Source organism: Sparassis crispa (assembly GCF_003851025.1).
Source record: "Sparassis crispa DNA, contig_000013F, whole genome shotgun sequence".
Classification (NCBI taxonomy): domain Eukaryota; kingdom Fungi; phylum Basidiomycota; class Agaricomycetes; order Polyporales; family Sparassidaceae; genus Sparassis; species Sparassis crispa.
In genome coordinates this window covers 13,882-30,150 of record NW_020939760.1, presented here as the reverse complement: position 1 = coordinate 30,150, position 16,269 = coordinate 13,882, and the positions used below count along the sequence as shown (strand labels likewise).

General features: G+C 54.4%; 7 protein-coding genes across 7 annotated transcripts; 3 read left to right on the top strand and 4 right to left on the bottom strand.

Annotated features, from left to right (window-relative positions):
• Nucleotides 1–324: 324 nt before the first annotated feature.
• SCP_1400120 (P-loop containing nucleoside triphosphate hydrolase protein) lies at nucleotides 325–1,549 on the bottom strand (the record flags this gene model as incomplete). Its single annotated transcript, XM_027763720.1, has 5 exons — nucleotides 325–806; nucleotides 877–957; nucleotides 1,044–1,220; nucleotides 1,291–1,404; nucleotides 1,462–1,549. 5 exons carry the CDS (start codon nucleotides 1,547–1,549, stop codon nucleotides 325–327), a joined length of 942 nt encoding a protein of 313 aa, XP_027619521.1.
• A 33-nt stretch (nucleotides 1,550–1,582) lies between these two features.
• On the bottom strand, nucleotides 1,583–2,313 carry SCP_1400110 (hypothetical protein; the record flags this gene model as incomplete). Its single annotated transcript, XM_027763719.1, has 2 exons — nucleotides 1,583–1,797; nucleotides 2,145–2,313. 2 exons carry the CDS (start codon nucleotides 2,311–2,313, stop codon nucleotides 1,583–1,585), a joined length of 384 nt encoding a protein of 127 aa, XP_027619520.1.
• An 855-nt stretch (nucleotides 2,314–3,168) lies between these two features.
• Nucleotides 3,169–3,888, bottom strand: SCP_1400100 (hypothetical protein; the record flags this gene model as incomplete). The annotated part of the gene is made up of 1 exon (XM_027763718.1): nucleotides 3,169–3,888. The coding sequence occupies one exon, from the start codon at nucleotides 3,886–3,888 to the stop codon at nucleotides 3,169–3,171; it is 720 nt and encodes a 239-aa protein (XP_027619519.1).
• A 5,628-nt stretch (nucleotides 3,889–9,516) lies between these two features.
• SCP_1400090 (DNA-directed RNA polymerase II subunit RPB11) lies at nucleotides 9,517–10,069 on the bottom strand (the record flags this gene model as incomplete). Its single annotated transcript, XM_027763717.1, has 3 exons — nucleotides 9,517–9,802; nucleotides 9,866–9,955; nucleotides 10,017–10,069. 3 exons carry the CDS (start codon nucleotides 10,067–10,069, stop codon nucleotides 9,517–9,519), a joined length of 429 nt encoding a protein of 142 aa, XP_027619518.1.
• Nucleotides 10,070–10,735: 666 nt separating this feature from the next.
• On the top strand, nucleotides 10,736–11,351 carry SCP_1400080 (60S ribosomal protein; the record flags this gene model as incomplete). The annotated part of the gene is made up of 4 exons (XM_027763716.1): nucleotides 10,736–10,860; nucleotides 10,926–11,144; nucleotides 11,197–11,250; nucleotides 11,306–11,351. 4 exons carry the CDS (start codon nucleotides 10,736–10,738, stop codon nucleotides 11,349–11,351), a joined length of 444 nt encoding a protein of 147 aa, XP_027619517.1.
• Nucleotides 11,352–12,050: 699 nt separating this feature from the next.
• Nucleotides 12,051–14,104, top strand: SCP_1400070 (hypothetical protein; the record flags this gene model as incomplete). The annotated part of the gene is made up of 5 exons (XM_027763715.1): nucleotides 12,051–12,072; nucleotides 12,133–12,431; nucleotides 12,490–13,266; nucleotides 13,321–13,795; nucleotides 13,857–14,104. 5 exons carry the CDS (start codon nucleotides 12,051–12,053, stop codon nucleotides 14,102–14,104), a joined length of 1,821 nt encoding a protein of 606 aa, XP_027619516.1.
• Nucleotides 14,105–14,870: 766 nt separating this feature from the next.
• On the top strand, nucleotides 14,871–15,558 carry SCP_1400060 (hypothetical protein; the record flags this gene model as incomplete). The annotated part of the gene is made up of 4 exons (XM_027763714.1): nucleotides 14,871–15,011; nucleotides 15,083–15,141; nucleotides 15,207–15,303; nucleotides 15,388–15,558. 4 exons carry the CDS (start codon nucleotides 14,871–14,873, stop codon nucleotides 15,556–15,558), a joined length of 468 nt encoding a protein of 155 aa, XP_027619515.1.
• Nucleotides 15,559–16,269: the final 711 nt, after the last annotated feature.

The window sequence follows — 16,269 nt, the reverse complement described above, 5'->3', positions numbered from 1 at the left end:
GTGACGCCGAACGGAAGATGCATTTCAGTGAGTACGGGGGTAAACATTGGAGGGTAGGGATAATGCACTGCAATGACTCTCTTTAAGCACAAGAGCGGACGAGGGATATCTGGAAAACATCCTCAGTTCTAGCCACGACGATGACGTAGTTGTGCAGCCCAGCGCAGGCGCTCGTCGTAATATTCTATACTCACCTAAAGATACAAGCGCCAGGGCCAACAGATAGAACCATGCCAAGGAAAATTCCGGGTGCAGGCGCCCTATGCTCAGTATGCTGGACGGTGAACGAAACCGAGCCACCAATACCAGAACCACACCCGGGTCCTACCTGCCGCCGCGCTTCGCCGTAAGCCTCGCCCGGGTTTTTGCCACGCGTTTTGCAATCGTCTGCTCCTTTATCCGCTTCTTCTCCTGCGTGGAGCTCACGCCACCGCCCTCGCGCTCTTCCTCGAGCGCCGCACGCTCAAACGCGTCGATGCACTCTTCCATCTTGCGCTGGATGACCGCCGTGTCGTACTGGCGAGCCTCGTCCGCGTTGACGGTCCACTCGACGTCGAAGCCCCAGCCGCGGCGCTGCGAGGGGGGGTCCAGAGTGGGAGAAGGGGAAGCGGCAAGTAGCGGGGCGGATGCGGAGAGGAGTCCACCCTCCTCGCGCCACCACCCGATGAACCACACAGCGGCGCGAGCCTGGTCGGGGACGCCGCCGCGCTTGAGCATGCAGAGGCGCCGGGCGAGGGTGTCGAGGAACTCGAGGACGTCGACGAGTGGCGGCGTGCCGGGCGGGAGGATGCGCAGGTAGGCGGGAGCTGCGCGTGAGGGCGGAGTGGCATCAGTTATGGACCGCTAGAAGGCTGCGAATATATGGTGGTGACTCACATACGGGGTCCAGGACGTTCAGGCGGTAGAGCAGGTATGAGGCGAGGGCCTCGACGTCATATAGACCTTCCTTGATGCCGGCTGCCAGGGCACAGAGGTCGAAGAAAAAATAGGGAAAATATGAGACGTCCATCTTTTCGACATATCAGCGCAGGCAAGGTGCTCACCAATGAGTGCTAGTTTAACACCACGCTCAGCTCCTTTGTCGCCGTTGCCGAGGAAAGGAAGCATTACGCCGGGCGAGTCATAGGAATATACCAGCGGGTCAACGGATAACTTCAGACGAGTGGAGAGTACTCTAGTGAGGCCTGGCTGGGAAGACGTCCGCAGTGCTTTCGGTGTCGCTGCGAAGTCGTCAGACGTCAATACAAGTGGTGCAGAGCGACGTAGGGGGTAAGAAAACGTGCGACTCACGTCCAGCGATGCCAATATTCCGCAACGCATTTAACAACGTCGACTTGCCGACATTGGGCATGCCGACAACCAGGACGTTCAACTCCGGTATGTACGGGTTTTTTCTGGCGATGTCTGAGAGGCACATAATTTATTGTGGCAGTTAAGAGCGATGTCGGGAGAAAGACTCACTAACGAGCATCTCGTTCAGCGCCCTGATATCGCGCGTCCGGTTCCACGAGGCAAAGAAGATCCTCTGGTCGGAATATTTCGTCTCCATGGCTTTTTGAAAGGGCTACTGAGAGCGATGTATCTAAGGCCGGCCACAGCAGAGCTGCGAAAGATGGGCACACACTTCAATCCCCCACTCTGGAACAAGGTCGCGCTTGTTGAAGACGACGATACGCTCGCATACGCGGCCGGTGCTAGTGGCTGTCGGCAGTGAAGGTAGGGCAGAAGCTGCAGCAGATGCAGCGATGGTCTCGTCGTTGGTTCGCCCTCGTTCTCTCCGCCATTTCTGCAGGGCGCCTGTCAGAGGGGAGACAACGACGTATCAGCCATAGTCCAGAAATATCCACCGTAAATTAATTTTCAACTAATAAAGCATAGCACCAGCGCCGGCGCAGAAATGCGACGAATAAAATACGGAAAATATAACGTTCTGCGCCACTAGGCAATAAATCACGGTCGCCGTACATGCGGTGGACGACCAGTGTCATTAGTTATCCAGTGCGGCAACTGCCCATCACCGCCAGCCAGCAACCGCACCCGCACGCCACAGCATGACACAGCCCTCGTCCTGCACACCGAGCAAGCCCCACAGCCCGGTGAAGAGACCCGAATGGGTGAAGCATCTCCAAAACGGGCATACGAACCTTCAAAGTTCCGATTGATACTCGTGAGAGGGAGACGCGCGTCCCTGAGCTCCAGCACGACGTCGGTGCGGGTCAGGAGGGTTGGGAGCGATTTTGCAAACTGGAGCATGTGCCCCGGGAACCATGACGGTGGCGCAGGCAGAACGGGGAACGGTATATGCGTCAACATCGCGATACGATACGATACGATACGATACGCCCCGCGCGCACAATCTCGGCGTAACTGCAGAGGTGGACGGCTTGTTCCGAGCTGACAGATGTGGCCCGAGCTTTTGCGAGACACAATGGGCCACGAATCCAGCTAGTGTAGCGGTGTGGGCGAGTCGGTGTGGTGTGAGGGAGCAGGCAAGTCAGATGTGAGTCAGGCGGCGCCCGACGGCGGTGGCAAAGCCCCTCGGAACGTTCGCGGAAACAGATTAGACGATGAGGCGGCAGCAATCGAGCGCAGCCTAGAGGCGGACCCAGTAGGCCTCGATCAAGAGCGAGCTTCGAGCAGGATGGCGTCTGGTGGCTGCACTGGCAGACGAGTCCGTCGGGCAAGCGCACACCGGCGCTTACGCCCAGGCACTTCCAAGCGCGCGCGTAGAACGACGAGCCAGCGGCCACAAAATTTCCACTCGCATTCAGACGGTTGGCACAAAGATGATAAGCTTTAGACGGTATCTACACACGTCCACGGTTTAAATTGTTTTACTTGTACCCAACTGATCTAAGACCAACCCCAAGTGGTGCAATAACCATACGTGTACACAAGGCGCCGAGCAACGGCGAGAAGGGGAAAGTAAAACACCCAACGACCGAAGGAAAATAAGAAGATGGAAGTAATGACCACATGTTAAAAGCACAATAACAGAAAGCCATTCCTAAGTGAGCTCAGATACGAACCAGCAACGGAGCACATAGCACCAAAACGAGAGCGTGGCCCGCGAGCAAGTGGCCAGAGACGATATCGACAGCATATGCATCTTTAGGGCGGGTATCAGTACAAACGAACCGTAAAATCGACGAATATCACATACCGGGTTTACACCCAACCCTCCTTGCCGACGCCGATAGCGTCGAAGTTTTTCCCGCTCCTCGTCTTCCTCTCCTGCAGGACGGTGACCACGTCGAGGTTGATGAGCTTCTCCGACGGTGGCGGAGAACCCTCGACCCAGCCCTTCCAACCCTTCCTGACCGCAGGCCGCTTCCTCCTGGGCTCCCGCGGGGGCGGCGTGGAGCTGGCGACGCTGCGTTGGCGGCTGTTGAGGTCCTCATCATCATTGGGTGTGTGTGGCCGCTTCGACGAAGTGGCCGACGTGGCCGACGAGATGGACGGGCCCGGGGTTGTGGGCGGCGATGAGGGCATGGGCGGGGGCGTGACCGAGACCGAGCGCTGCATAGTGGCAATGTGGATGGTGGGCCGCGCCTGCCAAAATGACGATGTTATGGGCTTGGGGAGGGTCGGGTTGCGCTTCGACGCGGTGGCCCCAACGGGTACCGCAGTCGATGTGGACGCGACGGGGGGCAAGAATTTCGGGCCTGGCTTCGGCCCCGGCTTTGCGCGTCTCTTTTCTTTCTCCTTTTCTTTCTCCTTCCGCTTTCTCCCTCTCCTTCCCTCCTCGCTACCTTCGACGGCCTTGTAGATGGGCACGCCGTTCAGGACGCTGGTGAGCGCGTCGCGTGCAGGACGCGTATCGAAGTCGCCGCCCAGGACGGAGGTAGCCGTGCGACGCCTTTTGGTGGGTGGAAGAGTGGCAAACATGGAACGGTGGGGGACGGGACGCGCAAATGTGGTGGTAGTCTGAGGGGAAGAGGGCAACGTCGCGCAATGGAGCGTGGTAGAAGCACTTATAGGTTGTTGTATTCTGTTACGGCAGCATGCGGCCCCAATTGGATAATCTTTTTACGTAATTCAGGTAGAACCTTCCGCGCGCGAAATTCTAGCTTGCTTCCAAGAACGCCTTCACCTCTGCAATCTAATCCCAATCTCCACCCAACCTCCCCTCCCACACGCACCAGACGCAGCCACCATCTTATCCCAGGCCCTCCTCTCCTCCCTTCCCGTAACCTCAAAAATTATTGTCCGTGGTTTTACACCGCAGTAGGCTGACAGATAATAGACCCAATCCTTCGGAACCCCTCATCAGTTGTCGCCCTTCTGTGACAGCTGTGGCGTGGGTCGATGCTAGGTCTAGCTCACTTTGGCCGCGGGCGCCCCATCGCAGCAGTACAAAGTGCGAACCTACTGTTATCGGGGGGCCAATGGCGTGGGCAGCCGACATCTGATGCCGCTGAACTTCTCAAGTTTCACTTGCACGGCAACATGCGGCGGAAGGGACCCTTCCTGCCTTATCCAGTCCCCCGAATAAATATTTCCTCTCACCTCATATCTCTTCATCTCTGATGAGCAGATACGTCGTGGGCTACGTACTGACACCTTTCCGGACGATTGCCGAAAGGTGTCTCCGTCTCTCTTGATGAATCCAGTCGGTGTATTTCGAGAACACGGTCTTTCGGATGGATCCCACCGTCGGACGGAATATCGATCCCCTTCCGTACGCGTGCCTGTCTGCGCGAAAGTCAGCGACGCTGGGTGGCACGTTCCTTGTTGTCCAGGCGGTGGCTTGTCCTGCGCCGACTCATTCCAGCCAGCTGTGTCCTGGTATGTCCCCACGGTGGCTGTGGGCATCGCTGATCGGACCGTCACGTACAGTAGCTACAAAGAAAGTGCACTAGAGGTCCTGACTCGGTCCCGGCCGTTCCTACGGCCACCGACAGCGACGCCCCATAGGTGCATCTCAAGTCGACAGGCAGACATCTTCGTCTGCATACTACGCAATTTCATCTCCCCCAGAAATTTGTGACCAAATACAGTAACCCCGCACACCCTAGTTCACAGGCCTAGGGTTCCCCCTCCGAGCGTCTGGGTGCAGGTGCCCATTAGTCACTCCATACCCGTCTTTTTCTGCGATCAAGAAGACGTCCTCCTCATGTCGTACATAATTCACTCGACGGAACTATGGGCACCCTTCTTGATCATGCGCCTGCGGATCCTATTGGTCGGTGTCACCCTCCTTATTGTCCGGGCGTTGCCACACTATAGTCTTTGTACTCCATGCCCGCTGCGTTACTAGGCGACGTTACTATATTCCAACCCTGTATGGAAAGGCTGAAATTATGACTGGCCACGTTTAGCGGTGTACAGACCTTGTCCACGCTGCCCCGTCGCAATGACACGTCCTATGTGCTCGATTTGGATGTCCAAGGTGTGGTGCCTTGCGGTTGGCCCGTGCGTGCGTGTATCACCGCAATCAGTGGTGCATCACTGACGGGGAACACGAGTATACAGCACGCCAGCCTGTGGCGCTCCCTGCGACGTATGAAGACATGTTTCGGTGACGTTTGGCGTTGCAGACATGGTGTATAGGGTTGTGAGTGGGCCCTGCCGCCTCGAAATTAATCATACGTCTTCATGACGTTACTACAGTTACAGATTCTGCCAGGGTGGCGTAATTCACTCGATCTGCCTTACTTGAGTCAAATCCCAGATCTCCAAGCGAGGGCGCCATGTTCTTTCGCCTCACTGGCGCCGCCGTAGTAACTTCATCAAAGCGCCGGGGAAGCAGTCGCATTGACTCCGTACAAAGCCGGAGGGATGATGCCTTAGTACCATGCGCTTTTCGCCCCCCTGGTCGTCTGTTCACCCTCTCGGAGGACGTTAATACCTGCGAGATCCATTTCGCTTGCGAATATGCTTGCTCTGCACCCGCCGCAGACTTCATTTCCGATCCTTCCTTTCTTCAGGTCGCGAGGTCGACGTTCGGATCGCGATCCATCGACCACGGCGCGATCTGCATGTCTGGCACCTGGCACCTTGCATGCTTTGCATCTGCTTTGTCTCGCGCTTAGTTCATATAAGACGAAAACGAGGGTGGCGAGAAGTGAGCCAACACCACGCGTCCCTCACGTTCTGCGAAGTCACGGACTCATCCTTCAACGTGGTGCGAAGCCTCAGGTGGGTCCAATAGGGCGTAGGCCACGCGCAACCATAACTTCCACCCTCCCCATCTCTTCCCTGTTGCGTGCCACGTCGATCGGCCGCCCATATGCATTCCCGCGTTGCTACGGCTGTTGAGGCCATTGTGGCTCATCAGTCATACAACCAACAGCAGATCTAGAATGCTCAGCGCTTATTTAGTGCATGGCGTCTTTCGCACAATGCCGTCCGAGGCGATATCTATATCTTTATCGTCTGGCTCCTTGCCAACATTATTCCCCCAGTAAGCCTGCCTTCACCCCCTCTCCTTCCGTCCGTATCCGTTTTCTCGCCTTCCGGGAAACTCTCGCTCGCTCATTGTTCCCACGACAATTCTACCCAGTGCCCTGGTGTCGAGCGCCTCTCCAGCGCTGCCCTTCAGCGGCTAGGATCTCTGCTCGCTTCGTAGGTGTGGCCCCGCTGCTAGCATGTCCCCCACGGAGCAGCTCTATCCTCGTGGGGTAGCGATAAATGAGTTACACCGTCAGCGACCCGATCACCGCCTTAGCGCTTTGTGGTCCCCCCCGCTTTGGGTGGTCAATCTGATCCTTCCAAGCACAGTGCACGAGCTCCTAGACCTCTGTGCCTCTCAGGTATCAGGCGACACGAGGTCGCCGCGCCTTCTGCGATTCGGACGGGACTTTTGGCGCTGTGTTAGCCATTCCCGGTGGTCAGTCAAATACTCGAAGTTGCCCGAGGACTGTTAGCCGAGGGCCAAAATATCCCAGTTAGCAGCGTCAAACACGGTCCACGACTGCGGTTCTTATAGCCCGCCAGCGCTCAGCGACTTTGCTGAGTGCTTCCATACCATGGTGGGCGCGACGGAAGGCTGTGCGGATTTACCCCTTGATAAAAATGGAGGACGTCACCTTGATGCGCCGGACCCGTCATGCGATGATCCTATGGCCCTGCTCTATTGTCTTGGATAATGGGCCCACTTACCCTGCGCTGAAGCCGGTATTGCGTCCGGCCTTCATTCTGCACTCCAATGTCTGTTGCTCCCGGAATGCAATGGTACTTACAATGGTGCTTATGAGGCTTGTCAACTTGTGCTCTGTCATAGGACGCAGTGCCGCCTGTCTTGAGTACTTGCTACACCGGTGCGTTTCGCTACTGTGTATGTGCCTCGCCGGACGAGAAATGTCATGGTATTTGCCGAGGCATTTGCTTTATGGGATCCTACTTACTGTTATCGTGGTCCTCTGCAGGCAAAAGCCGTCGCTTCGCGTATCTTGTTACTCGGCTGTGTCGCACGGACCTTTCACATGACGGCACCGACTTGCATCTTCTTGCGCGATCACCACCGGTGGCATAGCGACACCTATTCCTACCCCCAGCTGTGCTTCGTCTCTGCGTCTTGTAAGTTCCGTAGCACGGGCACAGAAAATCTAATGCGACTCTTGAAGTACTGCCAACTTAGGACATCTGCTCATCTCAATCCAACGTCATTTGCAATGGCTTCCGGGCGAAGCATTTTTCCGCTCCTCGCTGCACATCGTCTCTGTTTCCTCGCTTCCATAGATTCACACGGGCACGGGTAAACCAGCAGGACTAATGCGGTGTGCAACACTACCAGAACGGACCTTCTACTCGTGGCAGTCGCCTTCCAACGAGACTGATATTCACTATCCTCACCGTCGCTTTCCGACCACATACCAGACCCGGTTCGTGCAACCCCTGAGCCCCAATTCTCAAGTAGCTACACTCAAATATACGCGAAGAGGACTATTTTGTCCTTGACCATGACAGAGAAATTAAAGAAACCTAGCCAAATTCGTGCTTGTATCAAATTATGGTCCGCAGTCGATTTGTCTTGTTCATTTGCAGTGCCGGCACACTCACGGGTTTGTCTCTGGAGCTTGCGCGGCTTTCAGGCTTCGAAGTCGTGGCTGTTTCGTCCAGCATCGCCATATCATGTTGCCACTACCAGCATTAGCAACCAGACGATGCAATGGACGACGTTTTCGTCCAACATCGGACCAACTCCCAGGAAATCTGAAACACCGTCATATCTCTGGTGCCTCTGTCCCCGCCGGAGCGCCATGATATCTTCCGCTGTGCGAAGTCTGGAGGAGACTACTCACATATCAGTGGGTGATATCCCCGCTTTACTCGCTGCGATAAAGTTTTCGATTCCTGGCATTACTATCAGCTAATAAGTTTCTTCAGATGCTGGGGGATTCGGCCGTAACCTGTATGCAAGATAATACTTTTTCAAGTCTATGGTTCCGCGCAATAGTAGAAAATTTGACTTTTCATCACTTCCTGTGTGTCCTTCCGGATGACAATGCCGCCAGGATACCTGCGCTGGGCAATAGCGACAGAAGATCGCGCCCATATTTTTCCTAGGCTCAGGCTCTCAGCGCGGAAGAAGAAGCGAGATGCCAGGATCATAATCCACGGCCCACCTTCCGCACTGGAGTAGGTGACTGATGCTTTCGTAGACACTGGCGCGCCGTTCAGGCGTTTATGGCTGCGGTATTTCAGGCGTTTGTGATGGGATGACCTCTAAGCCTACGGGCAATGGCCGCATGTAGGTGCATTTGGCTGCGCAGGCAGTGATTAAGGTTTCCTGACCACGAAAGAGGGTCAGTCCGCACGAGAGGAAAGACCTCTAATATGAGGAAAGTGTCCCACGGCAAAACTGCCCCGCGCAAGAGGCCATTATCAAAATAGGGTGTCCCTACATGCCAAGCCAGAGCGTCCAAAGTGACGTCTAATTTGGATGCATCTGAGACAATGCCGTGTTACTATTGACGCCGTTTTGCATGAGGGGGCTTTCAATAATCGCGGTGAGTCAACCGCAAAATTTCCCCTTTCAACGTGGAAAATATGCGGTCAATTCGGCTACACTGAGAATTCGGACTTAACTTGCTTACTCTTGGTATGAGGATGATCACGGGCATGGACCCGGATGTTGTAATGCCCATTCCTGAAGCCACTGCCCCGAGATAAGCCATCTGTCACTGGTGGCGGTGAGCAGCGGCTGTCTGACACTTCAGATATCGGTGGCAGAATTCTCACACGTACGTTCACACACGTGGTCGATCTGCTTCATATAAATAGCAGGAGCAAGCGCTTTGAGAAGCTACGCTATCTGCAGATCATTCTCACCTTACAAACGTAGACGGACGGCCACCGCTAGAGAGGGCGGACGATGAGGTTTGAACGATCTTGTACACAGATGGCAACAAGCCAAAGTACGCCATCGATACATCGATGATCGGCGGCTGAACGAAGTCCCGCAGGTAAGTGAGGTATGTGACATGTCTTGTAGATTAGACGAATTAGTAGAGATACATCGGTTATGGTATGAATGCTACAGTACTACAATAACCTCGCAGCCAGCGCAATCTAGAAGTCCAGATAGTCCCTGCCTTCGGTCCACCCCGCACCTCCCGTCGTAACGGTGCCATACGCGTCCTCCGCGACGGCGCCGTCCACGTCTCGGAACGTAAACTCCCGCTTGAACTTCGTCTCGAGCGACGCAAGCGTGCCGATGAGCTTCGTGCACGCCTGCTCCAGAATCACCGCAGGCGTGACGGACCCATCCGTCTGCACTTTGATAAGGAAATGCGGCTGTAGCGGGTGCGGTACTTTGTAGCCGGCGAAGAGGACTTGTGGCATCGAGAGTAATTGGCTGGTGGGTGGCCCAGCGTGGGTACGGCATCCAAACGTGCAAAGAATAGAGAACGATACGTACGCGCGAATCATGTTGCCCAGCGTGTGGTCCTGCTTGAGGATTTTGATGGTAGCAGCGTTCGGGATCTTCGTGTCCTCAGTTACCTCAACGCTGCATAACGGCAAGGACAGGTCGTGAGGTGGGCACAGCACCAGAGGAGCGCATCACGCACGGCCTTTCGCCCTCTTCCAGAACGAATAGCTCATATCGATTCGGCGCGTTCATATTTGTCTACACGAGAGTAATGAGGCGATGTAGTCAATCCAACGTGTTGTGATGGAGAACAGGAAATGCGATCATGTAAACCATGAGTAAGAGGATACGTCATGAACAGCAGTTGGACAGGTGAGGAGATTTTATCTTGTCTTCATGGTGAATGTAGGACGGGGGAAGCTGACTGCTCACCTACGGGTAACGGACTCACCTGCAAGAGAACAGTCAGCACAAGGTCAGCTGAACCTGTCGAACAGCTGAAGATTCAGGACACATTTTGTGATCATGGTGAATCATTGACAATAAATAAAGGCACTACGGCCAACATCATGGTGAGACAGCAAGGAGAACGAACTCACCAACGAAGAGACGGTATGCGTAGGAAGCAAAAACGAAGACAAAACGAGCGTCTAATCAGCAAACCCTCAAGTGCAAATAAATCCAAATACCCCGCCACAACCGAATCCGGTCAAACACAAATTCCTCGCCGTAGATCCTCAACCAAGCCCTCCTCAAGGTCAGTATGCCCCCATCGATGACGTCCAGATGCTTGTCAGTGTAATGTGCAGCCCTTCAGCTTCCCGTAGAATGTCTTCTTGCCGGGAAATGAAGTGTTGACGCCGCTGGATGCATTGGACCTACTGTGGATGATGCTGACCTCGGGACTGGTTACAGAAAATGCCGACACGGTTCTCCAACACTCGCAAGCACCGCGGCCACGTCTCGGCAGGTCATGGACGTGTCGGAAAGCATCGCAAGCACCCTGGAGGTCGTGGTCTTGCTGGTGGTCAGCACCACCATCGGTACGTCACTTGGCCTTGTTCTGTGCAGCGTGAGCTAAAGCACCGTTTGCCCTTGCGTTATGTAGAACCAACTTCGATAAGTACCACCCTGGTTACTTCGGTAAAGTTGGTATGCGCCATTTCCATCTGACGCGCAACTTGCAATGGCGCCCGATCATTAACGTGGACAAGCTGTGGACACTTGTACCCGAGGAGGAGAAGCAGGGCTTGTCGGAGGATTCAGAGGTTGTTCCTGTAATTGATACCCTCCAACACGGGTACGGCAAGGTGTTGGGCAACGGAAAGTGAGCACGGCGAATTCGTCTGTTGCAATGATGTTACTGACATCCCCCCAAGGTTGCCGAAGCTGCCGTTCATCGTTAAAGCTCGTTTCGTATCGGCCAAGGCAGAGTATGTGTATCTTAGCAGCATTAGCATTGGAAACATTCTCATATGTTACCTGCAGGGCCAAGATCAAGGAAGCCGGTGGCGTTGTGAAGCTAATCGCTTAGTGCATCTACTCTCTCTCTCTATCATCTGGCATCATATAGCACTTACCACCACATGCACATGACATGACACGCGCGGCTTCCTATGCCATTTATGCTGTATCATCGCGCAATTGCACCATGGGACATTTTGACTGCGGTCTGCAATCTCCGATCTGAATATTCGAAAGGCAAGTTCTATCTGCGCCCCAAAGTTGATGCGACACCGTCGCGGTTGAAGATGAGAGATGTTAATATTCTCCTGTCCTGGGCTTGGTAACGTTATGCACTTTGCTGTCGAATGGATGGCAGGTCGAGCAATTGTGTTCTGGCTGGCAGAAAGCCCGCATGGTCATTGGACAGACCTCTCACGTTCCGCAGCGGGAGCAATATGCTGTGGTCGGGAGCATGAGAGGAGACGCTGAGACCCCAAACAGCCCAAATAGTACGATTGTATGCGCTACATTTGCCAGATATTCATCGTGACCAGCGCCTGTGGGCTCTGTGTCACATTTGTTCCGCATTCGATGGTTTCCTGCCAAGGTATTTGAGCCGAGAGGTGACTCGAAGTGACGGAGAGAGGCGGAGACTGTCAGGGGTACTCCTGGAAAGCCAGTGGTGCTCGGAATGACAAATAAAAGACTGGAGATAGAGAGCTGCGCTTCCCGCCGGCGACCATCGTTTCCTGTTCTTTCACCCTCTCCTTCACCATTGCCCCGGACGATGGCAGCAATTGTCGCATGGTGTAAGCCGTAGTCTGGTACGAGCACCCCTTTCGTTTCAGACCGCTGACTGCCCCCCTCAGATAATAACCAGTATTCCACTTGGAACAGGACCCGCCGACTCCACCAGCAACCATTCCTCGCTCGCGTCGATACCAGGGCGTCTCGCAGGGCAACAGAGATGGCGCAAGAAGCCGTTGTTATTAACATGGGCGACGTCGCAAGTCCCGAGCATACCGACAGCCAGAAGAAGTCAGACACCCTCTTCGGCCCTAACATCGGGATCGTCAATGCGGGCCCTGAGTGGGCTGACAGACACGAGAAAAGCGTTGATGAGCTCACACCGGAGATTGTGAAGAGCTGGATCTCTAAGAGCAAGGAGGTGCGTACGCTTATGGTCTTCCACCGCGTCAGTGTGCATGATGTATTCTCATTATCAGAATAACCTGTCCACTACTACGTTGCAAGCTCTTGTTAACCTGAAGCGTCCCACTCTCCGACTCACGCCATTAGAGGTTGCCCCCTCGGACGACCCTAATCACGCGGACTCCCAACACCACCATGGCCTCGAATTCGAGTTTGACTGTGACGCCCCCAAGTGTGGGATCAGCGTACAGGTGCTCCTATCTCCGAAACATCGCCTCTCGGGGAAGTACGACGCATCTGGGATGTCCAAATTCCTCGTCTTCGAATCGGTTGTCGATGGGGGCTTTGGCAAGACGCTCAAGCTGGAGGAAGGCGCCACGCTCGAATTGGGCAGGTTTGAGCATCGGCCGGATGCTCCGACCGCCGAGAAGGACAACCCTGGGGACGCATCATTTGGGGCTGATGCAGAATCGCACCATGTGGTGGACCCAAGTTCTGATACAGCCACGTCTGCTTGGAATAGGAAACGCTTCACTAACTTCAATTTCCGGAAGCGTGAGCACGACCGATCCGTGGCTGGTCCCGCCATAGCCGTCCTCGATGCCGAAGTGAACTCTCACGGAGACGATGACAAGTCGAAGGAGTATGACAAGGATGAAATTGACGTTGGTGTCAGAGTCACTATCCGGTTATCTGCGCTCGATGAGGAGGGCAAGGAGCTGCCATCGGTCAACGAGCAGGTGACGTATCTTCATGTAGTACGTTTCGGCATCCCTCCGACTGTTATCGAGGGGGTGCCCGTGGAGGACAATAGGCCGTGGGTCGTCAAAGTTGTCAAGCGCGAAGCAACTGTAAGTACTTATACATATGCGTCAATAAATCAAATTTATCAAATTTTGTTGTAGATTGGTCCCCACTCATTCCACCTGCATGAAATTTATGGTCTTTCGTCTAACTCCACAACGGCATCGCAACCAGTTGCAACAACTCCCCCCACCGATACCCACGTCTACCCACCCGCCACCGAACCATCGGCCACTCCTCATGAGGATGAGCCCTCATCGGAATGCTTGCTCTGTCTTTCTTCTCCGCGCGAGGTGGTGCTATTACCTTGCCGTCATCTTGTCGCCTGCAGAGAATGCGCAATCAACATGATCGAATTTGGCGCTGGCGGAAACATTGTGCATCAGGAAGACGAGACAAATGCTACCACCGGTACGGAAGGCGCGAACGGTGAGAACGGCAATGCAACAGATGGAAACACTGCTGGCGTGCCCCCAGGCTCCGAGGCTGATGCCCCGCAGCCCGTGCCCGTCATTCCGATAAATCCCAGACGCAAACGTAAGGCGAAGGGCTGGTTCTGTCCAGTCTGCCGTCAGCGTGAGTATCTTTATCCCTGTCGGACGTTTTAGTTTATTTATTTTTGTCTCATTTCGCGCAGCATATACGTCTTTACTCCGCATCACCACTACTCCTCCCTCGAAGGATGAGAAGGACGACCCCCGTGAATCTACCGACGGGGATGACCGTGATGACCTGCCCCCATCACCATCTATCACCGTTCCTTCTCCTACTGCTAATGTTGGCCGTACGGGCGTGCCGTCCCGCGGCGGATTCTTTCGCTCGTTCCGGCCAGGAGCGCTGCAGCCGGATGTCGAACGCGTGCAGGCGCTAGGCCCCTTCGCATAGTGCCCCTGCTCGCCTCCCACCCTCGATTTGTATTTCTTGCTGGATAGTGTACAGTCTCTGACGCTCTGACGCTAATCTGTGCTTGTGCTGTCTGTAATTATTTATCGCTGTACGACCATCGATCGGCGGTGCCGCATCTTGTCTTGTGTGTGCTTTTTACGGTCCCCTTCCTTCTCCTCGCATCTCGTCCGTTTAATCGTTCCTCGCCGACGCTACTCGCGCGTATGTTTTGTTGCGTCACACGAACTTGGATGTAGTTGTGCATCACTGCTTTCCCCACGTTATAATAGTATATTGTATTTTTTGTGTCTCTCTATCAACTTGCCTGTCCTTCTGCTTTCAGAACGCGGATATGCTTGCATGGCTGGTTTTCAACGACTCAATCGAGCCGACTCAGCCGAGGATGACAGTGAGATCTGGGAGCGCGCCGATTGATCAGGGGATCGGAGGCGCCACCGCCGCGGACTTGCGGGCCTTGTCCCCGAATTCCTTACCGAGCTCAGCGTCCCCTTCCAGCTGCAGTCTTGCCTGCAGGCTGAAACGAACACACAGGCCGCAGACACTCCTTTGACACTGGATCTCTCCGTATACCAGCTTCTGCAATATTCTCTCGAAGCATCCTCAGGGTTTGGATACTCCAATCTGTGATTTTAAAGCTCGCGCTGCGCATTGCTACCACGCGTTTCCCCGCGTTACCACTGGCCCTTTTGCACAACGACCACTCTCCCATCGTTAGACTCCATTGTGCAGCTGCAAGATAATCTCAATGTCTACGGACCCGTACGACGCGGTGCAGCAGGAAATACAAACGTCACTGCAGACGGCGTCCACGCTGCGTGCGTCGTACTTGCGTATCCGGAGTACTGCGCGGGAAGACAGCGAGGAGCTGGGTTGGGCGCGAAATGAGGTGCGTTTTCCTGATATTAGCGGCTTGGTACATGAGATATTGACAAAATTGATGTTACTATGGCGGTTTAGCTCAAGGCGACCCTCGCGGCTTTGGATGCGGATTTGGAAGACTTGGAGGAGAGTGTGAAGTCTGTCTGCCGCAATTCTCCCTCGAGACACGTATTGATTCGAATTTCCTGTTCTCATGCATCAGAATTGTTGAAACTACAGGCGCGCGGATGTTTGGTTTGGAAGAGTCGGAAGTCATCGAGAGAAGGCGGTATGTCGGGCATGTACGGCACGAGCTTGAGGTGTGTGCGTCGATTGTTCATATTTCGTTTCTCTTGTGAACACTTATGTTCATTTGATGCCCGTACGGTCTCCGGAAACGACAGAGCATGCGAGCAGAAATCGAATCCGAGGCTGAAAGTCGAACCCGGCTAAAGTCGCAGGTCAGACCTCCTGCAGAGATCTCTCGTGGAGCCAGCCAGCCATTACCTGCGGATGAAAGGGACGAGCAGTCTGAGTGGGCCAGGCAGGAGCAACAGGCGAGTTTCACGGTTTAAGCCTCGGATGAGATCGTTTACCTCTTCATCGCGTAGATGATGATTCGCGAGCAAGACCAGACAATTGACACCATTTCCGGCACACTCAGCACTATTGCACAGCAAGCGGGACTGATGGGTAGAGAAATCGGCGAACACAACGAGTTGGTGGAATGGTCGTCGTAATTAACAGGGTTGGTGTGATCTAACGGGATTACTTCATTCGCAGAATGCTTGGTGACATCGAGCAGGGCGTAGACCGCACAGACTCGAAACTCGGCGACGCCATGCACAGAATGAGGCGATTTATTCGCCACACGGAAGGTGCGCAGCTGTGGTTGATTAAGATGAACCTGCATTGATCGCACTCGTGTATCGTACCTGAAGAGACAAAATCTGGCTGGTGTATCATCATCCTTATAATCATCCTGATGGCCCTGCTGCTCGCTGTGATCCTGGTATGACCGCGTACTGGTGTGATCAATTTGAGGCGGAATGTCTTCTCGATGATACCATACTGACCTTGTACTGGATATATCTGGCGATCTGCTACGTTACATAGTTGTTCTCTGGCTACCTATATGATCCGGATCAGTGGATGGCTTTGCAACTCATGTCATGTGGGTAAGCGCTCGATCATGTGATATGCCTTGTTTACGCGTTGTTTGTTCTGCTGCCAGCCGCCACGCGCCGTTCAAGTTCCGCGGCGGCGAGCTGGTTCCCTCTACATTC